The sequence below is a fragment of the Tursiops truncatus genome, chromosome 1 (genome assembly GCF_011762595.2).
Source record: "Tursiops truncatus isolate mTurTru1 chromosome 1, mTurTru1.mat.Y, whole genome shotgun sequence".
Classification (NCBI taxonomy): domain Eukaryota; kingdom Metazoa; phylum Chordata; class Mammalia; order Artiodactyla; family Delphinidae; genus Tursiops; species Tursiops truncatus.
In genome coordinates, this window is record NC_047034.1 from 33,936,041 (window position 1) to 33,960,674 (window position 24,634).

The 24,634-nt window shown below is 42.2% G+C and overlaps 1 protein-coding gene across 5 annotated transcripts in view; it reads right to left on the bottom strand.

Annotated features, from left to right (window-relative positions):
- DSTYK (dual serine/threonine and tyrosine protein kinase) overlaps positions 1 to 24,301 on the bottom strand; it is a 56,421-nt gene extending 32,120 nt beyond the window's left edge. Inside the window, exons 1-3 of one of the 5 annotated variants that reach the window (XM_019918297.3) lie at positions 23,885 to 24,049; positions 15,909 to 15,981; positions 641 to 1,029 (exon numbers count right to left, since the gene is read on the bottom strand). In XM_019918297.3, coding sequence (XP_019773856.1) covers positions 641 to 1,029; positions 15,909 to 15,981; positions 23,885 to 23,911 — 489 coding nt within the window. In that variant the 5' untranslated portion in view covers positions 23,912 to 24,049. Of the gene's footprint in view, positions 1 to 640; positions 1,030 to 15,908; positions 15,982 to 16,082; positions 20,163 to 23,884 lie in introns of those variants that run through there. The other 4 variants (XM_019918298.3, XM_019918296.3, XM_073802195.1 and 1 more) reach the window with 4 other exon arrangements.
- Between the last annotated feature and the right edge of the window lie 333 nt (positions 24,302 to 24,634).

Sequence of the window (24,634 nt, forward strand, 5' to 3'; positions counted from 1 at the left end):
GATAGACAATATGATCTTTTAGGAGATGCCGCAAGACCTATGTTCTGTTTGGGAGTTGGAAGAATATCTTTGAGAAAAGCAAAGATATTCTTCAGATGACGGGATCTCCATATCTCCTTACATTGAGCCAGACCTGTCCTCAAGTTCTGAAGTCCCTTAGAAAGTAGGAGACATGATCTGTCTCACTTAGTAAATAATGGCAGGTCTAAGGAAAACTTCAAAAGTTCTTCACTTGTTCTCAACTTAAATAAGAACATTAATCATCTTATTTGCACCTTTCAGAAAGGGATGGCTAGAGACAATTCTAGCGACACCTTCCTGCTAAAAAATGAAAAAAGGATTTCTAACCCTGATCCTAATTCTGTCAAAGCACACTTGAGATGCAAGTAACACATTCCTTCAATTTTAGACAGGAATTAAGCAAATTGCCCAGGGCCTTGCAGCATGGTAGTAGAGGCAGCGATGGGCACTGCTACAGCCTTGTCTGGCTTTCAACTTCCTAGATCATGTTCCTTTGACTCTGAGCATCAGCTGATGCTCAGAGCCCAGAGTACATATTGCCAAATTATTTTCTGAGAAAGCTCAAATACAAGGAAAGCTGGTATATATCTGTGCAACTATGTAAGTATGAGTTTGGTACCTGTAAGAGAGCATGGTGCATCGTCACCTCCAGTTCGGCTAAAACATGGGCAGCATCCTCACTGTCCTCTTGGACCTCCAGGTCCTCCTCAGGGATGGTGTCCCAGTTGCCCTGGTGAGCAACCAGCGTGTGCACTAGTTCATACTGGCCAGGGAGTGCCAGGCTGACCCGAGTCTGAGTCCCATAGGTGAAGCGGAGGCGCCGAAGCTTACAGTTCTCCTCACTGCCCAGCTTGGTGGTGGGAAGCACCTGCACCCCCAAGAGCAGGTTCAACAGCTGGCACTTGACACTACAGTCCTGGCCGAGGATCAAGATGCAGGGGAGGCAGTCCACAATCTGCTGGAGGTGCTTCTCTTCCTTAGGCGGGAAGGAAATGCAGCTCAGCTGGCCTGGTTGGGGAAGGGGAGGGTGGAGAAGGAGAAAGGAGTACAGAGAGAAGAGTGAGGAGGGGTAGGGAGAGACTTCCAGGGAGATCCCATTAGGATGTCAGGCTCCTAGAAAAGACATTTCTAGGAAGCTCTTGGCTGAAGGAGGTACCAGGAAAACATCCCAGTCAGAAAAGGTTCCTCAAATATCAAACAGGATTCCCCTCTCTGGCTCATTCCCAGAACAGTTGTTTCTATCCAGAAAGGTGGCAGTGACCTGATCTACCCTCCCCTCTCGTTTTTCAACCAGTGGAGGGACAGCCTAAGGAGTTTACAAGGACTCAAGTATAAGATCATTAAATTGACAAAGCCAGAAAAGACTACGCTAACTGGGATGTGAATCCAAGAACCGAATATATCAAAATGAAAACCTTCCTTGTGACACAAGACCTAATACTTGAACATATAAAGGCCCTTTAAAATGACTCTACCACATGCAGTTTTAGCTTATTTTCCTCATTTATAACATATTTGATAACTAAATGTATCAGCCAGTCTTTAAATACACATGTATTGAAATAAAATGTTATTCAGGTGTGTATAAGCTCTAGAATCTTTTCTGGTTCATTTCACTGATGGCTGGTGACAGCATCCCAGCTGCCAAGTCATCTGTTTTCTTAAAACACTGGGTGCTCAATTAAGATCAATATCTCCTAATCAAATCATATTCTTTCAGTTTATGGAGGACGAGACCCTGAATAAGACAAAGGGAAAGAACTACCTGTTAGGATAAAATCCTGGCAAATCTAGGAAGAGATGTGATCCATCTCAGAAATATCCTTTCAGGGCACCACACTCATCTAAACAGATCAAATAATACTCAAGGGAAAACAAGGGACTTCCCTGGTGGCACAGTGATTAAGAATCTGCCTGCCAATGCACGGGACACGGGTTCGAGCCCTGGTCTGGGAAGATCCCACATGCCTCAGAGCAACTAACCCCGTGCGCCACAACTACTGAGACTGTGCTCTAGAGCCCGCGAGCCACAACTACTGAGCCTGCGTGCCACAACTACTGAAGCCCGCGTGCGTAGAGCCCATGCTCCGCAACAAGAGAAGCCACCACAATGAGAAGCCCGTGCACCGCAATGAAGAGTAGCCCCCGCTAACTGCAGCTAGAGAAAGCCCACGTGCAGCAACGAAGACCCAATGCAGCCAAAAATAAATAAATGAAAATAAAAAATAAATTAATTTTTTTTAAAAAAGAGAGAAAACAAAAGTCTTCCTAAAGTATGAGAACATCTTTTTGGGAAAAAGAACCAGAAATTAGTTGACTAGAACTCTCATATTCTGAACTCGATCACTCCCCAGCTTGTTCAGTGCCAGTGCCTGCCCAAGTCTAAGATTCAGGCAACTTTGTGTTTGTCCAGAAAGGCACAGACACACGGTTCTTAGGCTGTTAGAAGTCCAATCTCCGAGCCAAATACATACATCTTAATTGAAATTTAGGGTGGCACCAAGTGAAACAGTGTTTGCTTTAGTCACTTAACCATGAGCTATTCATTTTGTTTATGTAATTGAAGCAAGAGAGACCTGATTCACTTAAGAGGTTGTCCTACTTCAGACTCTACCTATCCTGCTTCAAACTCAGTATTTCAAATCCTCAAATCTTTTTCTCTCCCACAAGTGGCACCACCAAAAGATTTAAGGAAGTTGGCTTTCACCCAGCCCCCTTTATGAATTTCATTAAGCCCTTCCTTTCACATCGGCCTATAAGTACATCACCTGGCCAGCACATGTAAACCAGTAATACGAGACACTGAAACAGGAAATCTGTTCTCCTGGGACAGAGATGAGAAAGCAAAGTGTTAACTGAGTGCCCAATTCTGTGCAAGGTATTTACTAAGCTCGAGAGTAAAACACCAGACCACTGGTCTAATTTTTGACCCACTGATACAATCTAAAAGCAAGGGGACACAGCCAATTGCTGTGCTACCACTTAGCAAGTAGTGAGTCCTGAGTCCCTTCATATCTTATTGACAACTAAACAACACTTACCACAGTTGTCAGGGAGGAAAAACAATTTTCCTCTACCCTTTTAGTTTCCTCTGGCTGGGTCTAAGAATTAAATTGACATGAGACAGATTACCAGGAGAAAATGAAATTTAATTAGGTACACATGGGGAATCCGAACATGCGATTCCAAAGACGGGTTAAATGAGATACATATGTCATCCTGGACTAAGGAGAGGGGGTAGGGGGCTCAGTCTTCAAAGGGAAACAAGGCAATCCACAGTAAGAATGAAGAGTAAATGTTTGGTAAAATGTTTGCTGGGTCATCCAGAAACAATGGGACATAGAGAGGACTTTGACCAAACAGGCCTTGCTAGGTTCCTCCCCTGACTACTACACCTGGTTCATATTACACTGTAGCTAGCCCTGGTGATAGCTCTCTTTCTAGGATAGGCCCTCTATCTAAATTCTTTTAGGCAGTTAAGGCAGAGGAGATAAAAGCTCTTCCTGAGCCTTTTGTTTCTTTAAAACAACCAAGCCTAAAGTAATCCTCATACCACAGAGACACATTTTGAGATGGCAGATTTTGCTCCCCTATACAGACTATTCTAGTTGTATGTTTATAATTACCAAAAGCAGGAAGAACCATCATATTTCCCTCTGTATCCTCAACACCCAACACAATGACTAAAAAATAGTTAGTGCTTTGTTATAAGCTTTCTTGCTTTGTGTAAGAATCCATTTACCATGGAGAATTGTCTACAGAAAGCCAGAAGTGGTTCTACTAAGTACTCAGAAAAGTCCAGTAGCATGATGAACAGTCCGGTACCATGAATAGCATAGGAGCAACTGTCATTCCTAAAAACCTCCTTCATCTCAACATGGAGAGTAGAGGTGGACAACAGAATAGTACCTCCCCATTCACCTGCAGACCACAGTCTCAGCCTGAGCAGTGAGAAGTCCAGTTAGATTCACTCTTATCTACCCTTCCTGTACTTTCTCTTTTCCCAGTGTTCCTCAGATCTCAGATGGGTGTCCAAACTCCTAAAACAAAAGTTATAAAAATAAGTCTAAATAAAAACCATAATAAAAATAAGCTTAAATGAGTTTTGTGACTGGTGCTGCTGGGAGAGCAGGTAACAGAGAACAAAAACCAACTAAGCATTTTTCAGGACCAGAGGGAGAGATCTTAACACGTCTGAGACCTCAGGGTCAACTACAGGAAAGCCAGTAAACCATGCTGCGTTGGCCAAAACCACAGCGGACATACCCCATTACTCATCCGGTCCAAATTATCACACCCCCATCTCTGTACTGACAAAAATAGTCACTATAAATAAACCCGCTAGAGTCTAACAACCATAGGCCAGTGCAATGGGAGAGGGGGCTGACAGCGAAACCGGTTCTAATTTTCGTTTCCACGCACTCTGCTAGCGTTCTGCGTGCAACCCACTGGACTGAGAAAAGGTCTTCAAAATGGATATCGCCATCTGTTTTTCGAAACGTCATTATCCAAGGCTTTTGCTTCTCCCACCAATCTTTAGCTTTTTCATTGCTCTTCAACGTGTCTACAAGATTTGAACAAGAGCATGGAGAGAAATGAAGCTGAAACGAGATCGTTTCACTCCTTGCTACTCTCGGCAAATGCGTTGGTGAGGGAGGAGCGCAGCGAGGGAGTGGGCAGAGCACCAGCCGAGGGCAGATGCTCTGATCCCGGGCTTCACCACTGACTGGCAATCTACTTGCTTCTCTCAGCCTTGGATTTCTCATCGGTGAACTAAGGGACTTGGATTAGATCATCTTTAACACCCCTTCCAGTTCTGAAATTCCAGGATTCCATCAGGTTTTAACTGTTGAAAGAAAAATAACTGAGGGGGATGGGCAGTTGGTCTGATTGTTTTTATTTTAAACTGTACGTGAATTTAATTACTCGAGCTCTCCCTGGACTACTATAAGGGCAAATCAAAAGCTGACTGAACTAGCCAGGGGCTCTGAGGACCTACCAGGCAGTTTTAGCCGTTTTCTTAAGAAGAGATTAAAAACTGTAGACTGAAGGTAGGAGGGAGGAAGAAAATCTGTTTCAGATTTGAGCAGCTGCCTCACTGACAGTTAAAGGACTTTCGAGTTAATCAGGTTTTCTTTTGTAATTAATATAACAGCATCTGCATATGGGGCTGCCGGAAGGTAACAGCACGGCCTCTCGGCTGGAGCGCTTTAACCCTGCCAACTCTGGCTGCAGGAAAATTCAGATTGTCTTCAATGCAAGCCAAGACTTCTTTTTTTCTTGATGATTCTTAAAAACAGATTATCTTGATTTGGGTTACTTCTAAACAAACGTTTCAAACTACAAGGAGGAGAGCAGCTAAAGCAGCAACGCATTTTGTTTATCTGTTTTAGATAATGAAGGGGAACGAAATATATCATCCCAAAATATGCCTCTTTGACATATTATTTTGAACAGGTTATTTTTACGAAACAGACACAGGTGAAGCTCTGGAAACTGAGAAGTTACCCTTTCGTAAGAGACATATTTAAAAGAGAAATCTCCATTTGTAAGGGGGTCTTCCTCCAGTACCAGGAAGAGGAGGGCTCAAAATCTCTAGAAACTCTTATCAATGCAGAAAGCAACCACTTAAAACTGCACAACCACCTTACCCTTCTTTACTGTGCTTTTCCTGATAAACGCCCATAAATGACTCCCCCCACCTCACCCCACCCCAGTAGTGTTTTATCTTTAGCTGGAAATCGTATTTAAGGTAGTGGCTCGGGCCATTTTGGAGTCACGCAGTTTTTCCAGGGTATCTCCCACGTGTACAGGAGGTACACATGTTATTAAATTTCTGGTTGTTTCTCTCCCATTAATCTTTTTATAACAGGGGTGTCTCGGCCAAGAACCTAGAAGGGTAAAGGGAAAATTATTTTTCCTCACCCACAATAATGTTTACTGAGCCCTTTCTAAGTACATCACTTTATTTGCCCCATTTCATTTAATGCTCACAATTCTACCAGACATAAACTATTATTATCCCCATTTGTAGATGAGGAAGCAGTAGCTTAAAAGGCAACACAGAACAAAAAAGAAGCCATGTTTCTCCATTTCTCTAAGCAGATAAAAAGTGGAACACAGGGCAGAGCAGGAACTGTTCTTAAGTCTCAGGGGGCCAGGTGAATACTTAATGGTAAACAATGTCCCTGAAGGGTGGCAGAATATGCCATCCCCCAGAATGCCACTTTGGCATAAGGATTATTTTGAGCTAAAGGCACTCGACAAACAGCAGGTATAAGAAGGGCACTCTGACCTCCCCTTTATCTTCCTGAAAGCAAGATAAAACCCCCATTGGGAAGATGTCCTCCCTATAACAGAAGGAAAGCAAAATTCGTTATCACCAGAGACTGGGAGTCGAGATCAAGAAAAATCTGTACAAATAAGCCTTGTTAAACTAGCCAGTACCTTCCTAGTTACTTTCCCACCGTTAACTTCCCTAGCTCAAGCCCCTCTGTCTTGTCACGCTTTCATAATTTACTTCTTTGTCCACTTCAACTCTGTTTCTTTGGGTCTTCATTCTTTTGTGAGGACTCCCATGTACATGTAAAATTTAACAAAGTGCTTATGCTTTTCTCCTGTTTATCTGTCTTATGTCAGTTTAATTCTTAGGCCCAGCTGGAGATAATAAGAAGATAGAGGAGAAATTCTTCCTCCTCCACCTGCCCTACCACACTTTCTCCCAATGTGGGGACAAACACAACTCAGTAGTTGTAGGACCCCAATTTAAAGCAGACTGACAGAGTCCTTACAAAAACTGCCCAAGACGATGAGGCCTGGGAGAAAAAAACAGCATTACCACTATCGGGTGAACACTTTTTAAAAATGTTATTGCTATTCTACCCAACAGCTCTAGAGTCCCTTTTCTAAAAGAAACAGTAGGTACTTTTCAGAGAAACTTTTAATGTTCCCCTCATCAGTTAGTCTGTATTACCCTTTGGGTTGAGGTTAAGATTATTCTAAAGAGGAAGAATTGGCGGGAAGTAATGTTAATGACTTTTTATTTATTTATTGAATTCTTCAATTTTATTTTTTTATACAGTAGGTTCTTATTAGTCATCAATTTTATACAATGTTTATAATGACATTTTATACATGTCACTCCCAATCGCCCAATTCATCCCACCACCACCCCCACCCCCGCCGCTTTCCCCCCTTGGTGCCCATTCTTTTGTTCTCTACATCTGTCTCTCAATTTCTGTCCTGCAAATCGATTCATCTGTACCATTTTCCTAGGTTCCACATATATGGGCTAATATACGATATTTGTTTTTCTCTTTCTGACTTACTTCACTCTGTATGACAGTCTCTAGATCCATCCACGTCTCTACAAATGACCCAATTTCGTTCCTTTTTATGGCTGAGTAATATTCCATTTTATATATGTACCACAACTTCTTTATCCATTCGTCTGTCGATGGGCATTTAGATTGCTTCCATGACCTGGCTATTGTAAATAGTGCTGCAATGAACATTGGGGTGCATGTGTCTTTCTGAATTATGGTTTTCTCTGGGTATATGCCCAGTAGCAGGATTGCTGGATCATATGGTAATTCTGTTTTTAGTTTTTTAAGGGACCTCCATACTGTTCTCCATAGTGGCTGTATCTATTTACATTCCCACCAACAGTGCAAGAGGGCTCCCTTTTCTCCACACCCTCTCCAGCATTTGTTGTTTGTAGATTTTCTGATGATGCCCATTCTAACTGGTGTGAGGTGACACCTCATTGTAGTTTTGATTTGCATTTCTCTAATAATTAGTGATGTTGAGCAGCTTTTCATTTGCTTCTTGGCCATCTGTATGTCTTCTTTGGAGAAATGTCTATTTAGGTCTTCTGCCCATTTTTGGATTGGGTTGTTTGTTTTTTTAATATTGAGCTGCAAGAGCTGTTTATATACCTTAGGGATTAATCCTTTGTCCATTGATTCATTTGCAAATATTTTCTCCCATTCTGAAGGCTGTCTTTTCATCTTGTTTATGGTTCCCTTTGCTGTGCAAAAGCTTTTACGTTTCATTAGGTCCCATTTGCTTATTTTTGTTTTTATTTCCATTACCCTAGGAGGTGGATCAAAAAAGATCTTGCATGATTTATGTCAAAGAGTGTTCTTCCTATATTTTCCTCTAAGAGTTTTTTAGTGTCCAGTCTTACTTTTAGGTCTCTAATCCATTTTGAGTTTATTTTTGTGTATGGTGTTAGGCAGTGTTCTAATTTCATTCTTTTACATGTAGCTGTCCAGTTTTCACAGCACCACTTATTGAAGAGACTGTCTTTTCTCCATTGTATATCCTTGCCTCCTTTGCATTGACTAGTTGACCATAGGTGAATGGGTTTATCTCTGGGCTTTCTATCTTGTTCCATTGATCTATGTTTCTGTTTTTGTGCCAGTACCATATTGTCTTGATTACTGTAGCTTTGTAGTATAGTCTGAAGTCAGGGAGTCTGATTCCTCCAGCTCTGTTTTTTTCCCTCAAGACTGCTTTGGCTATTCGGGGTCTTTTGTGTCACCATACAAATGTTAAGATTTTTTGTTCTAGTTCTGTAAAAAATGCCATTGGTAATTTGATAGGGATTGCATTCAATCTGTAGATTGCTTTGGATAGTATAGTCATTTTCACAATGTTAATTCTTCCAATCCAAGAACATGGTATACCTCTCCATCTGTTGGTATCATCTTTAATTTCTTTCATCAGTGTCTTATAGTTTTCTGCATACAGGTCTTTTGTCTCCCTAGGTAGGTTTATTCCTAGGTATTTTATTCTTTTTGTTGCAATGGTAAATGGGAGTGTTTCCTTTATTTCTCTTTCAGATTTTTCATCATTAGTGTATAGGAATGCATTAACTTTGTATCCTGCAACTTTACCAAATTCATTGATTAGCTCTAGTAGTTTTCTGTTGGCATCTTAAGGATTCTCTATGTATATTATCATGTCATCTGCAAACAGTGACAGTTTTACTTCTTCTTTTCCAATTTGTATTCCTTTTATTTCTTTTTCTTCTCTGATTGCCTTGGCTAGGACTTCCAAAACTATGTTGAATAATAGTCGTGAGAGTGGACATCCTTGTCTTGTTCCTGATCCTAGAGGAAATGCTTTCAGTTTTTCACCATTGAGACTGATGTTTCCTGTGGGTTTGTCGTATATGGCCTTTATTATGTTGAGGTAGGTTCCCTCTGTGCCCACTTTCTGGGGAGTTTTTATCATAAATGGGTGTTGAATTTTGTCAAAAGCTTTTTCTGCATCTATTGAGATGATCATATGGTTTTTATTCTTCAATTTGTTAATATGCTCTATCACATTGATTGATTTGCGTATATTGAAGAATGCTTGCATCCCTGGGATAAATCCCACTTGATCATGGTATAAGATCCTTTTAATGTGTTGTTGGATTCTGTTTGCTAGTATTTAATTGAGCATTTTTGCATCTATATTCATCAGTGATATTGGTCTGTAACTTTCTTTTTTTGTAGTATCTTTGTCTGGTTTTGGTATCAGGTTGATGGTGGCCTCATAGTATGAGTTTGGGAGGGTTCCTTCCTCTGCAGTTTTTTGGAAGAGTTTGAGAAGGATGGGTGTTAGCTCTTCTCTAAATGTTTGACAGAATTTACCTGTGAAGCCATCTGGTCCTGGACTTTTGTTTGTTGGAAGATTCTTAATCACAGTTTTGATTTCATTACTTGTGATTGGTCTGTTCATATTTTCTATTTCTCCTGGTTCAGTTTTGGAAGGTTATACCTTTCTAAGAATTTGTCCATTTCTTCCAGGTTGTCCATTTTACTGGCATAGAGTTGCCTGTAGTAGTATCTTAGGATGCTTTGTATTTCTGCGGTGTCTGTGTAACTTCTCCTTTTTCATTTCTAATTTTAGTGATTTGAGTCCTCTCCCTCTGTTTCTTGATGAGTCTGGCTAACGGTTTATCAATTTTGTTTATCTTCTCAAAGAACCAGCTTTTAGTTTTACTGATCTTTGCTATTGTTTTCTTTGTTTCTATTTCATTTATTTCTGCTCTGATCTTTATGATTTCTTTCCTTCTGCTAACTTTGGGTTTTGTTTGTTCTTCTTTCTCTAGTTCCTTTAGGTTTAAGGTTAGATTGTTTATTTGAGATGTTTCTTGAGGTAGGCTTGTATAGCTATAAACTTCCCTCTTAGAACTGCTTTTGTTGCATCCCATAGGTTTTGGATCATCGTGTTTTCATTGTCATTTGTCTCTAGGTATTTTTTGATTGCCTCTTTGATTTCTTCAGTGATCTCTTGGTTATTTAGTAATGTATTGTTTAGCCTCCATATGTTTGTGTTTTTTATGGTTTTTTCCCTGTAATTCATTTCTAATCTCATAACGTTGTGGTCAGAAAACATGCTTGATATGATTTCAATTTTCTTAAATTTTGAGTCTTGATTTGTGACCCAAGATGTGATCTATCCTGGAGAATGTTCCATGCGCAGTTGAGAAGAAAGTGTAATCTGCTGTATTTGGATGGAATGTCCTATAAATACCAATTAAATCTATCTTGTCTATTGTGTCATTTAAAGCTTGTGTTTCCTTATTAATTTTGTTTGGAAGATCTGTCCATTGTTGTGAGGTGTTAAAGTCCCACACTATTATTGTGTTACTGTTGATTTCCTCCTTTATAGCTGTTAGCAGTTGCCTTATGTATTGAGGTGCTCCTACGTTGGGTGCATATATAATTGTTATATCTTCTTCTTGGATTGATCCTTTGATCATTAGGTAGTGTCCTTCCTTGTCTCTTGTAACATTCTTAATTTTAAAGTCTATTTTATCTGGTGTGAGTATTGCTACTCCAGCTTTCTTTTGATTTCCATTTGCATGGAATATCTTTTTCCATCCCCTCACTTTCAGTCTGTATGTGTCCCTAGGTCTGAAGTGGGTCTCTTGTAGACAGCATATAGATGGATCTTGTTTTTGTATCCATTCAGCAAGCCTGTGTCTTTTGGTTGGAGCATTTAATCCATTCACGTTTAAGGTAATTATCGATACATATGTTCCTATGACCATTTTCTGAATTATTTTGGGTTTGTTTTTGTAGGTCCTTTTCTTCTCTTGGGTTTCCCACTTAGAGAAGTTCCCTTAGCATTTGCTGTAGAGCTGGTTTGGTGGTGCTGAATTCTCTTAGCTTTTGCTTGTCTGTAAAGCTTTTGATTTCTCCATCGAATCTGAATGAGATCCTTGCCAGGGAGAGTAATCTTGGTTGTAGGTTCTTCCCTTTCATCACTTTAAGTAAATCATGCCACTCCCTTCTGGCTTGTAGAGTTTCTGCTGAGAAGTAAGCTGTTAACCTTATGGGAGTTCCCTTGTATGTTATTTGTCGTTTTTCCCTTGCTGCTTTCAATAATTTTTCTTTGTCTTTAATTTTTGCCAGTTTGATTACTATGTGTCTTGGCGTGTTTCTCCTTGGGTTTATCCTGTATGGAACTCTCTGTGCTTCCTGCACTTGGGTGGCTATTTCCTTCCCCATGTTAGGGAAGTTTTCGACTATAATCTCTTCAAATATTTTCTCTGGTCCTTTCTCTCTCTCTTCTCCTTCTGGGACCCCTACAATGCGAATGTTGTTGTGTTTAATGTTGTCCCACAGGTCTCTTAGGCTGTCTTCATTTCTTTTCATTCTTTTTTCTTTATTCTGTTCCGCAGCAGTGAATTCCACCATTCTGTCTTCCAGGTCACTTATCTGTTCTTCTGCCTCAGTTATTCTGCTATTGATTCCTTCTAGTGTAGTTTTCATTTCAGTTATTGTATTGTTCATCTCTGTTTGTTTGTTCTTTAATTCTTCTCGGTCTTTGTTTTCGTTTTTGTTTTTTTTTTGCGGTATGCAGGCCTCTCACCACTGTGGCCTCTCCTGTTGCGGAGCACAGACTCCAGATGCGCAGGCTCAGCGGCCATGGCTCACAGGCCCAGCTGCTCCGCGGCATGTGGGATCCTCCCAGACCGGGGCACGAACCCGTGTCCCCTGCATTGGCAGGTGGACTCTCAACCACTGTGCCACCAGGGAAGCCCTCTCGGTCTTTGTTAAACATTTCTTGCATCTTCTCGATCTTTGCCTCCATTCTTTTTCTGAGGTCCTGAATCATCTTCACTATCATTTTTCTGAATTCTTTTTTTGAAAGGCTGCCTATCTCCACTTCAGTTGTTTTTCAGGGGTTTTATCTTGTTCCTTCATCTGGTACATAGCCCTCTGCCTTTTCATCTTGTCTGTCTTTCTGTGAATGTGGTTTTAGTTCCACAGGCTGCAAGACTGTAGTTCTTCTTGCTTCTGCTGTCTGCCCTCTGGTGGATGAGGCTATCTAAAAGGCTTGTGCAAGTTTCCTGATGGGAGGGACTGGTGGTGGGTAGAGCTGGCTGTTGCTCTGGTGGGCAGAGCTCAGTAAAACTTTAATCCACTTGACTGCTGATGGGTGGGGCTGGGTTCCCTTCCTGTTGGTTCTTTGGCCTGAGGCAACCCAACACTGGAGCCTACCTGGGCTCTTTGGTGGGGCTAATGGCAGACTCTGGGAGGGCTCACGGCAAGGAGTACTTCCCAGAACTTCTGCTGCCAGTGTCCTTGTCCTCACGGTGAGACAGAGCCACCCCCCGCCTCTGCAGGAGACCCTCCAACACTAGCCGGTAGGTGTGGTTCAGTCTCCCCTGGGGTCACTGCTCCTTCCCCTGGGTCCCGATGCACACACTACTTTGTGTGTGCCCCCCAAGAGTGGAGTCTCTGTTTCCCCCAGTCCTGTCGAAGTCCTGCAGTCAAATCCCACTAGGCTTCAAAGTCTGATTCTCTAGGAATTCCTCCTCCCGTTGGCAGACCCCCAGGTTCGGAAGCCTGACGTGGGGCTCAGAACCTTCACTCTAGTGGGTGGACTTCTGTGGTATAAGTGTTCTCCAGTTTGTGAGTCACCCACCCAGCAGTTATGGGATTTGATTTTATTGCGATTGCTCCCCTCCTACCATCTCATTGTGGCTTCTCCTTTGTCTTTGGATGCGGGGTATCTTTTTTGGTGAGTTCCCGTGTCTTCCTGTCAATGATTGTTCAGCAATTAGTTGTGATTCTGGTGTTCTCGCAAGAGGGCGTGAGAGCACGTCCTTCTACTCCACCATCTTGAACCAATCTCTCGTTAATGACCTTTTGATGTCTCTAGTGACCCATTAGGTTAGATACATTGCTTAAATTGTTTTTGGAGTAATGGATTTATATCATCACACTCTCCTTCTTGCCTGTTTTCCATCCCAGTCAATAATATGAGTGAAAGCCGGGTAAGGTATAGTCCATGGCCAAGGAGGGAAGGCACTATATGGAATAAGTGAAGTGGAACTCTATCTTTGCCTTATCCTATTCTTGAAACTCATAAGGTTGATGGGGCTTCAGAGTCAATTCAGGTCTCAACAGTTACTACTGCAATACTTGTTCCTGATACCCAAGGATCTCCCTCCTTCGGTAAAATTTTTTACCTCACCTTTAACACTGAACTTGAAGTCCTCTCTGAAAGTGAGTTAAATACAAAGGATTTTATATAAGTCACTGAAGTAATCAGTGACACAAATATGCATTTCCACAAATAAGTAGTGATGTTTTATTTGTTATTAACTACATGTGCCAAGAGTACAGAACAAATCCTAAATTGAGAAATGAACATTATACAGTCTTTCTACTACAATCAATTCTACTACAAGCTTCAAAGTATTGAGCTACAAAAACCCCAGGAGCTGAGAGAGAAATAATTCTGCCAAGAAGCATTTATTTATCATTCCCAAACAAGCTCTCTGACCTTCAGCTAAATTTAAAGGATTCTGAATTTTAGAAGGGGCATGCCCATTTAAGGAAAACATATGCTTAGGGAGTCTGGGTTTCAGAATCTTCAGGACCAAATAATATAAGGTATTTTGGTTGAAGGGGATGGTTTTTGGAGATTAGAGATGGAAATGTACTCAAGCAGCTAAAGCTCTTGTTGGAAGCTGAAAGTCAAGCTGGCAGAAATGTCACTCAAGTTATCCTACCTGGTGGTCGTGTTAAGATCTTGAACAGCTTTTGAAAAGCAGACTGTACTGGTACCTGGGAAGGGGGACATAACCTCCCCCCACCCTTTCCCCTGCCCATACCGCGCCCCCCCCCCCCCCACCACCGCAGGGCTTATATGTCCTGGGAGCCATGCGACATGAAGAGACCATACTCAGCAGCCTGCTGACAAGTTCTCTTCTGGGAGAAACTGCTCCTGAGGCTGGTCGAGCTGCAGAGGGAATAGAAAGGCAGCTGGCAGCTGAAGCTGTAATTTACGGGATGCAGAGATGGAAGCGCTTCTTCGAAGAAGCCGACCCCATGCTTCACTCAGGGCTTAGTTTCTGTCATTTGGAAGGCAGGTTCTTTCAGCTAGTTACCATTAAGAATGATCCAATGGTGGGAATGTGTTAAAAATGACACAGGAACCACCTAAAAGGGGGGCTTACTCACCGGACTGGGGACAATTTAAGCATAAAATTTTTTTTAAATGATAATAAGAAATTATAATCCATTGAAAAAATTCATAAGTCCCACACTGATATAAATAAATAATAAACAAACAATGGAAAAGGAATGCTCTAACTTTGCAAATACCAACTAAGAAATATAGAAGAAATAGTGGATAGAAAAACCACCACTGAGGCAGGTGGGCGTTGTCAATGGATGCTAGGTCTAGTGGAGGGAGGCATTTTCAGGAACAAGATCATCCGTGAAACCTTAGAACACCTTCCCACAAAAGACTAATCAATTGCAAAAGGAAAAAGTGTGACTTTAAGGTGGAGAAATCTAAAGGACACCAACATGACCAGAGATCAAGCTTAACATCTCCAAGGGTGGGTGGGCCGACAACATGTACCCCTGATGTGACTGCATATCACGTCATTTCTGTGCCTAGTCCTGCTGAGAGCTCATGACCTGAGTCTAGTCATGAGGAAGCAGCTAGATCCAGGCTGAGGGTCATCCCATAGAATGTAAAGCCTTCTCTTTAAACCTGCCAAAGATATAAATGCCAGGGAAAGGCCGAGAGACTGTCCACATTCAGCGAGTCTGAAGACACATGATAACTAAATGCAACATGTGCTTCTGGACAGGATCCTGGATCAAAAGAAAAAGACACGACTGGGACAGTTGGCAAAACTTAAATGGGGTCCATGGACTGGATGGTAATACTGACTCAATGTTGATTTCCTGATTTGGGAAGTTGCATGCTGATAGCATGTCCTTGTTTGGGAGAAATGCACACTGGAAGTGTTTAGAAGAGATAAGACAACCTATCTAGAGCTCACTTTCACAAGGTTCCGAAAAATATATACATATATTATAATAGAAAGAGAGAGATTAGGTGATGGGGCAAATGCAATAAAATCTTAACAACTGGAGAACCTGTGTGGAGTGGGTATGAGAACTCTTTGTACTGTTCTGGTGACATTTACATAAATTTGAAATTATTTCAAAATAATTTTTAAAATATTGGCCAAAAAGATAACCAGCAAAATGTATCCAGGTCTGGATCTCAGAGAAAAGAGATTAAGAGATAGAATTTTATTCATCAAAAAAACTGGGCTTCCCTGGTGGCGCAGTGGTTGAGAGTCCACCTGCCGACGCAGGGGACACGGGTTCATGCCCCGGTCTGGGAAGATCCCACATGCCGCGGAGCGGCTGGGCCGGTGAGCCATGGCCGCTGAGCCTGCGCGTCCAGAGCCTGTGCTCAGCAACGGGAGAGGCCACAACAGTGAGAGGCCCGTGTACCGCAAAAAAAAAAAAAAAAACCCCAGCAGGTAAAAAATACATCATATACAGTAATAATACAATTTAAACAATAAGTTTCTTCACTGTCGCCACTTCTGCCCTGCACATTACCTTCTTTCTCCTCAATCTTCCTGTGATCATTTTCTGATGCCAGTTCTGAGTCTGGGGAGTCCAAGGCACTCATCTAAACAAGTAGTTCAGGATCAGATTTAGAACCCAAGTCCTCAAGACTAAGCAGTATAGACAAACACCCACTCCAGGACAGGACACTTTGATGAAAGTTACCTATAACCATCCAGTGCATTGAACAAGAAGCCACCAGAAGAAGCTTGACCTTGCACTGCCTGCAGCGGCCTCCTGATGTGCAGCAGTAGGGAACACACCTCCACTTCTTCTGCAGCTCAGGCCTCTTTATCACAGGCCAACTACTTTTATCCTCGACTAACCAACCACGTTTCCAAGTTGCAACAGCAGAACTTCTCCACTTTTCTCCATGGAATATGAGCCAGCAGAGCAGGCCAATTGTTCAATCAGGAGAAACTGAGATAGGTTTCCCCAGAGGACTTCTTATATGCCAAAAGAATAAGAATGACTTCTCCTACTAGCTGTTTTCCCCCAAGTTCTTCATTCCTTTTTGCCCCTACATATCTCCATAATATTAAAAGTTCAGGCTACAGTATATTGCACAGAATATTCCTAAAAAGTAAGCTCCATATTGGTTCAGTCACTGTCCCTCTAATTTGAATAAAAACAGAGCTTTTATTCAAATTAGTCTTGTTATCCAGTTGCTTTTATGATACGGCCTTACTTAATCTTTAGTCTGGAAAGCTTGGCTTAACCAAGAAAATCCTGGGAAATATAATTCTCTCCCATTATATAAACTAGAAAGGGTAAAATCTGTCTGGCATAAATAACACACTGAAGTCTTAATCTGATGAAGCTAAAATTAGACCTTTTTTTATATCTGAGTAAAATAAAAGTGATAAAAGCATTTTTTTAAAAAGAAGTATGAGGGTTTTTTTTTTTAATAGTCAAGGGCTTTTATGAATACATAAGCTATTACTATTCTTTGGGATAGTTTTGATGTCTTATTAAACAAGTGAAAAGCAAAACAATCCTCAAGTTCTACTTCCCATCTTCCTGCCCAGAGAACACCACCCCAGGGAACGGAAGCACATTATAAAGCCCAACTCCAAAGACTTGCGGTCAAAAGGTTCCCGCAGCCACATGGCACCCCACAGGCTGGGGACACGTCCAAACCACTCACACTGCACACTGCCTACTAAATACGACAGAGAAGGCACCGCATGTGATGGGCAATTCAACCAGGGTCCCACAGGGGATTCTGATGAGTCCCCATGCTCTGACCAACTTTCCTTCAGAGAGTTTTGGTTTGGACTTTGGAGGAATACTATCTATAAGGAGACTTTCTCAGAGAGGCTGATTTATAGCTTTAAGCAAGGGGGCACATAACCACTGCTACATCTGTTCTCCTCTGTTAAAGTGTCAAGTTCCAGGATCCCCAAGATTACCAGACTCCCCATTTGGCAAAGAATGGAATCAATTTTCAAGCATGGGGTGGCCTATACTTAGACTGAAAATCCTACAGGGGACTCCAGTCAGACCTCTGAGAGTCATGAAAGAAAAGCTGCATCTTTCACAGGGACTCTACACTCTTGTTATGAATGACACCATTCAGATTCCCTGGACCACGCAGGAAGCAAAACCCACCATCCCTAGAGGTGAACTATTTTCCTACAAAAAGTAAAGAGCAAATTCACCTTAGGTCTTAAAACAGTTAGGGAAAAAACCGCATCCACCCACACTCCTCACACGCTTCATATTGGCATCCCTGTGAGTAACCTCTGATGAAGATAAAAGATACCCTAACAACAATCTTCATGAATGCATTCTGCTTTTGAACCATGCAAACAAGACAATTATAGTTATTCCATCCCAGAGACAGACTGGGGCTAGTTTTCCTGTACTGTCAGAAAGTTAGTAAAGCATCTCAACTACTGTTTTTATCAATGCCATTTAATCTTAGAATTTCTCATATGCCTTATCCTCCTGTCCTCAAAGACTAATGGTTAAGCAGGAAACCAATGTGTAGGAAATCCTCTAGAGGGAACATGATGAAACACTAATCCTTCTTTCTTTCATTCTAACATTCTAGCATCTAACATCTAACAACATTCTAACGTGTTAGAATTCTAACAATTCTAACATCAGCTTAGAATTTAAAATATCAATTAGTTGGACAATGTTTCACCATTGTGTGTCCTGTACCCAGTACAAAGTTAGGCATTAATAAAGATTTGTTGAGTGAATGAATATTTACTTCCCATATCATGGTGAAGCTCCGGTGTTGCATGCAACTCATTCTTTGGGACATGAAAATCATTCTTTGGGATACTAGCAGCTCCAGCCTAATGAGTCATCTATCAAATGCTTATCATTGTTCTATTTTAGGGGCCCAGAGAGGAAAATCTTGGCAAAGATACAAAATCCCATATCTTTCATGGGGGAAAAATTGCCCTTCTGGAGTGGAAAAAAACATTATTCCAATATCTACCAGATATGTAAACGATCTAACAGATACTTGCCTGTTATGTACAAAGCACTATGGTAGGTCACTCTTTACCCTTAGGAGTTCACGATCTAGTAAGCGAGATAAGACAAATCTATCCATAGCTATCATATGAATAAATAAATAAAAACATGACCTGTATGTCCAGAGCCTATAGGAATTGAGCAATAGGTTTAAGGTGAAATTCATATTTCCCTTTACTTCAGTAACATATTTTTTGAGGTTCTAGTTTCAAAAGATTGCTTTTGAGAAGTGCATTTATTGCAGGAAGATTCTTTGTTGACTTAACATAGTGAGACAGAGAAGCATGGAGAAATAAATGCTGATGACTGGAAAGTGGACAGAGCATAACAAAATCTAAAGACCAGATGGATTTTTATTTAAATCCATGCTTTCTTTAAATGCTACTTGCAAGGCTGAAGAACTAACCATATTGAAATCAGTAATGCCTTTTAAGACTAAACTAAACATATTAAAAATTATAATAATCTTAAAGGTAATAATGTCTTTTCTTTCAAGAGCAGGCAGAATTATCCAAGCCTTTTTAGTAGTGCGCTGCCCCGTGCCATGGGAAACAGATTATCCTAGCAAAGGAAGATTAGGAAGGGGAAAGGAAAGGGACTGGAAATTGGTATAAAAGGCTTGAGTAGGTAGTGTCACATTATACTCACTCAATCAGATAAAATCTCCCACTGAAGTAGATTATGGTTCCATGTCAAGCTATGGAGCCTGGGTTATGACTCACTTGTAACGTAATCTCTCCATTGCCAGGGTGCATTTTCTATTCCCATGGCCAGATCAGGAAAGAACAAGGGAGGAGTCACAGAAGCAGAACGGGACTGGGAGCTTAGAGACCTGGGCCTAAATCTGGCTTCAGCTCAAAACTGTTCTGTTCCTCATTCCATTCATCACTCCTCTTATTCTTCCCCCGACACCCCTGTTCCAGCCTCCTAATCTAATGTTCACCAAGTACATACACACACACATTCAAATGTCACGTATGTTTAGTACTAACTATATGCCTGTGCTAAGTGCTTTAATGTATATTATCTCTAAATATCACAACAACTTTGTGAGGTGACATTATCACTCCCATTCTATTTATTTATTTAGATATAATTCACATATCATAAAACTCACACTTTAAAACCACACAATGTAGTGGTTTCTAGCCTATTCACAAAGTTGTACAACCATGACCACTATCTAATTCTAGAACATTTTTATTGCCCAGGAAGAAATCCCATACCCATTAGCAGTTATTCCTCATTTTCCTCTCCTCCCATCCCCTGGCAATCACTAATCTACTTTCTGTCTTTATGAATTTGCCTGTTCTGGACATTTCAAATAGATGCATTCATATAATATGTGGCATTCTGTATCACTCCCATTTTACATATGAAGAAACCAAGACTCCAATAGGTTAAGTAACTTGCCCCAAGTCCCACGGTTAATAAAAGGCTGAACTAGAAGAGGAACTCAGGTCTGATTCAAGTGCTTGTGCTTGCTTTTGACTACTTTTTTTTTTTTCCACTTGTTACACCAGAAAACAATGGTGGTTAAAACTTTTGACTACTATATGCTGCTTCCATACAGGAAGAAAATTGAGAGAAAGTGAAAGTTTTAGATATAATTGGGGAAATGGGGTTTTGTTCATCTAAGGTAATACAAGTAACAAATAAGAATCACAGTTATAGCACCATCTCTGCTAAGCTTCTGTTGAAATGCTGAGGCAGCTCTTCTAAACAGATCATGGCAAATTACTAGAAAGCACACCCTTCCCAGTCTCTGGCTGATTTACCCCACAACCGACTCCCCTCCACCCCTCAGCCCCATGAAGATGGCAACTATAAGAAACCAGGCTGTAAAGAAAATCCTCTCTCCCAACTTTCCATCCCTTGCCCAGATGCCACTCTGCCACTTAAACTGTATTATCCATACAAATTTCTGTCTAACAAGTCCAAGAAAAATGTGCACTAGGGCTTTTCTTAAATAAATAAGTACACTAGTGCTTTTCTTCTCCCTTTTAATTCTGGCAACCAAAAGAGGGTGAAGGATGTTGGAGAAACGAAGTTGTTAGCAAACCAATGGCAAAGAGCTATAAAAACCTAAGAACTGTAACTCACATAAAATGCCTATAATCTACCTTTAGCTTTTTCCAATTTTTCTACTTTATATGTTGCGTATGCATATGGCTGAGATTAGATAACCCCTTTCTAGAGGGCCAGGTTCAGATCTTCGATAGTCCTTTTCCTCCCTCATCCAACATAAACAAACAGGTGCACTGTAATGACAATTATATTTTTTTTTCTTTCTTAGCAGAAAACTATAGAAGGGGAAGACTGATCTCCACTAACCCAAGGCCAAGACCAACGTTTGTTTTTACTTTTTAACCCCATTACCAGGGGCTCAAATGTTTATTGACTAGTAATAGCTAATACTTACACAGCACCTTACCAGGCACTGTTCTAAACACATATACTAACTCCCAACAACCCTAGAGGCAACTACTATGATTATAATCCTCATTTCCAGATGAGAAAACCATGGCACAGCGCCATTGTGATCTGCCCAAGGTCACTCAGTTAGTAAGGAGCGGAACCAGGAAGAAAGGAATGTGGCACAGATTAAAGCATTCCAACTAAATACATTTAAGTCATTCCAATTTCTTAAAATTGAGAGGTTTATGATACACTGCAACAGCTTGGAACTCTACTAGGTCATAAAACAAGAAAAATACTTCTCCCTCTGCTACTCTGTAGTACTCCACTCTGCCTGTCTTCAGAAGTGGTCGAAGCCTTTATCTCATTACTTCTGAACCCTCTGACAGAGGAAAATCAACAGATAGACGGGCTCTCATTCCCTATAGTTAAGTGAAAAGAAGGCCAGTGCTTTGGGAAGAAAAGGAGGAACTGAATCAAGGCGGTTTCATTATAATTCAGTTTTCCCTGTACAGGCCAAGCTACTCTCATTTTAGATTCCACCTACTTTTTAACTTCTAAAACATCATGTACATTATATACTCACTATACTGCCCTCAGTGAATTGAAAACTGTGAAAAATAAGAAGGAAGCATTATTTGGGGGGTTGTTCCCATCTCTTTTGTGGTTAAAAGTGAAATAATAAAAATTTACAGTTAATCCATGATCTTCAATTGCTCAAATACCATACTACATCCAACCTAGAAGACACTTCCATTCTGAAATGATAATTAAAACCTTCAAAAGAGGTTTTAAGAATTGAGGTTAAGAATTGAGTGTTCCTTCGCTTAAAATTTCAAGTTCCTATTAATCAGAAACCAACATTCACAGAAGAAAGTTGAGACAGTCTCTGAATGAACTTGACCTTCTAAAGATAGTCTGTAAAGGGAGAGAACAAGAGCAAGTTGTCTTTTTTTTTTTTTTTTGAGCTAGGTGTCTTTTAAGGAATGGTTTCTACTTTCTAACACAATCACCTAAACAGCTGGGAAAATGGCATCCCCAAAATATACACAGTAAGTGCCACCTCACTAATTTCTCCTGATGCTCCTTTTCACCTCCAAAAATAAAACTGTCCACACTAAAGGAATGGAAGCATTTCATGGAACAAAATCAAATGGCTCCCAGTCCTGTCATCTGTACCCTCTCCTGGTTTTTATTTCAGATGGACAGACTCCAGAGGGTGAAGAGAGTTAAATACGAAAAGATTAGTTCGTGATGCAGTCAACTAGAAAAGCCAATGAGGCAAAATACAAAGGTGCATTTGTATTTCTTAAGTTGGCTTTTAAAGAATAAAAACAAGAGCCAGCCAAGGTGCCTTGAAAACCTCCATCTCTCTGAGGTGAATCTACTCTCTGATTTTTTATCAGTAGTAATTCTAAAATAGTTGTTAAAAAATTACAGCAACAGAGGGCTTTTTAAGATAAGCTATAAGAAAAACTTGTGAGCAGCAGGGAAAGCCGCTGGAAAGCATTGCTGAGGGAGAGGGTGAAAGTACACGTTCTGGGGCTCATCCCTGAAAACATCTGCCCTTCTCACCAATTGTTTTTGATAGCCTCACAGAAATTAGTTCCCTCTATGGGTCCATTTTAAGAATAACAAATCTCTGGGCAGAAGATGGCAAAACCACAACTTCAGAAAAGCTAGTCATACCCCCTTGTCCCACTTATCCCATGAGGTAAAATAAAAGCTTTTTTATTTACATCCAGGCCAACTAAGTGGAATATCATCCATCAGAATCTTATTTTTATCACCATTTCTGGAGTCTCAGACAAATTTAGGATATTAAACATGCAACTTTGGAAATATAGGGCCCAACACACAAACTCTGAAGAGTTTAAGAATTCACTGTATTCTACGCCTCATGTTCAAATTTGCTGTCAGCATCTAAATTAGTGTTTCTGAAAGTGTGCTTGCTGGCCCACTTGCGTCAGAATCCCTACCCATGGCTTGCGTTTAGATTCTTAGGACCCACCCACTAGACATAATCAATCTGTGGGATAGAGCCTGAGATATTTTCAACATTAATCTTAATACACACTTTAGTTAGAGAATCACTCAATGAAACCCACTGACTGCTATACTGTCCCAAGGTATCTGTCTGCATGGGATGCCAGTCCCTTCTTCCATCCAATCTGTTATTTCCTAATTAGACCAAGTTATCAAACCCTCCAGTTCCCCACCAACAGCAGTTTAAGAGGAAGCAAGAAATTAGGAAAGGCCAAAAACGCTGCACGATTTTAAATGCTTTAGGGCCTCTAACACATCCCAGAGAGAATCAAGTCAAGTTTCAGGACCAAAAAACGATCCTTTCCCTGTCTAACTTCTTCACCCTAAACACAATCCGCATCTCTGGCAATTCCCTGGCACCCATCAGACATCCTTTCCTTTAGCGACCCCAGCCCCATTCCCCAGTACATTCCTTTCACAGAGTTGCCAAATGATTGATGCAAGCGTATTTCACATACATAGTCAAACACACAGACGCGCGCGCGCGCGCGCGCACACACACACACACACACACACACACACACACACACACATCGGACACACAAAATCCACTACAGTTCCCTGGCCTCCTAGGGCTCCCTGCCTACCGCCCGTCCTCCATCCCTCCATTCCACCATCCCTAACTGGGACTCTGACCACAACTGCTCATCCCCGAACTCAGAGCAACTTTCCTCACTCCGAGGCTTAACCTCCGCCCTCTCAAACTGGGGCCCTCCGCCCTCCCGCCCGTGCACAGCCCGGTCCCCTGGAACTGCTCCTGGCACTCCTGCCTTCGGGCGCCCCTTGCCCTCTGGTCCCCGCGGCCGAGTCCTTGGAGCCCCTCCCCTCCCCCACCCCGAGAGATGCCCTCCCACGGCATCTCGGATCCGGCCAGCTCAGGCCCGGGGGCCTCGCCACGCGGCCCTTCTTCCACTTTCCGCCTCTTCCCGGGGTTGTTTGCAGGGGCAGGGGTGTGGCCCACCCTCAGTTTGCCTCTCCAGCCCTGTCTTCCTCACGGCTACCCTCCTTACCCGCCTGCAGCCCGATCTCGGCGACATCGCCGGCAGGGCCGCGCTCAGCCCCGCCGCCTTCCGTGGGGGAGGAGGGACAGCTGTGGTTGTGGGAGCCCTTGATGTCGCGGAAGAACTTCTGCGTTTCGCGCAGGTTCTGCCTCAGCCGTCCCAGGTAGCGGCGGTAGCGGCCAAAGCCCCGGCACAGCTCGCGGATCATTCCGCCGCCTCCCGGGCCGGGACCCGAGACCGGCTCGCTCCCCCACGGCACCCCATCGCCCTCCATCGCCTCAGCCTGCTCTGCCTTCGCGGCTTGGTGCCCGGCCCTCTGGTCCGGCTCCCCTCCTCCCGCCCCCCAGTGCTTAGGGCAGGAGGAATCCGCCTCCTGACGCCCCCGCCTGCAGTCGGCCGAGTTCCCAACCTCCGTCACCGCCGTTGAAAACAAACCAAACCGCAGTGCGCTGCGAACGGAACCTTTATCTCCACTATCCAGAGGAATGAGGGAACGATCACCGGAGCACCCCGTCACTGCGGGGTCTCCTGGGACTTGTAGTCTGGGCCGGGGCCGAGCTCCAAAACCTGGAGACTGTGGATGCGACCGACCGTCCTTTGGTATACATCTCCCCCGTTTTCACACAGAGCTCACACGCTCTTCCCGACTTAAAAACATGTTCCTGCTCCCTACAGAAGTGTCCCTGAGGAGAGAGAGCACCTGCAGAACCCGGACTCCTGCAGAAGGAGGGGTGCCCTACTGAAATCAGAGCGAAAGAT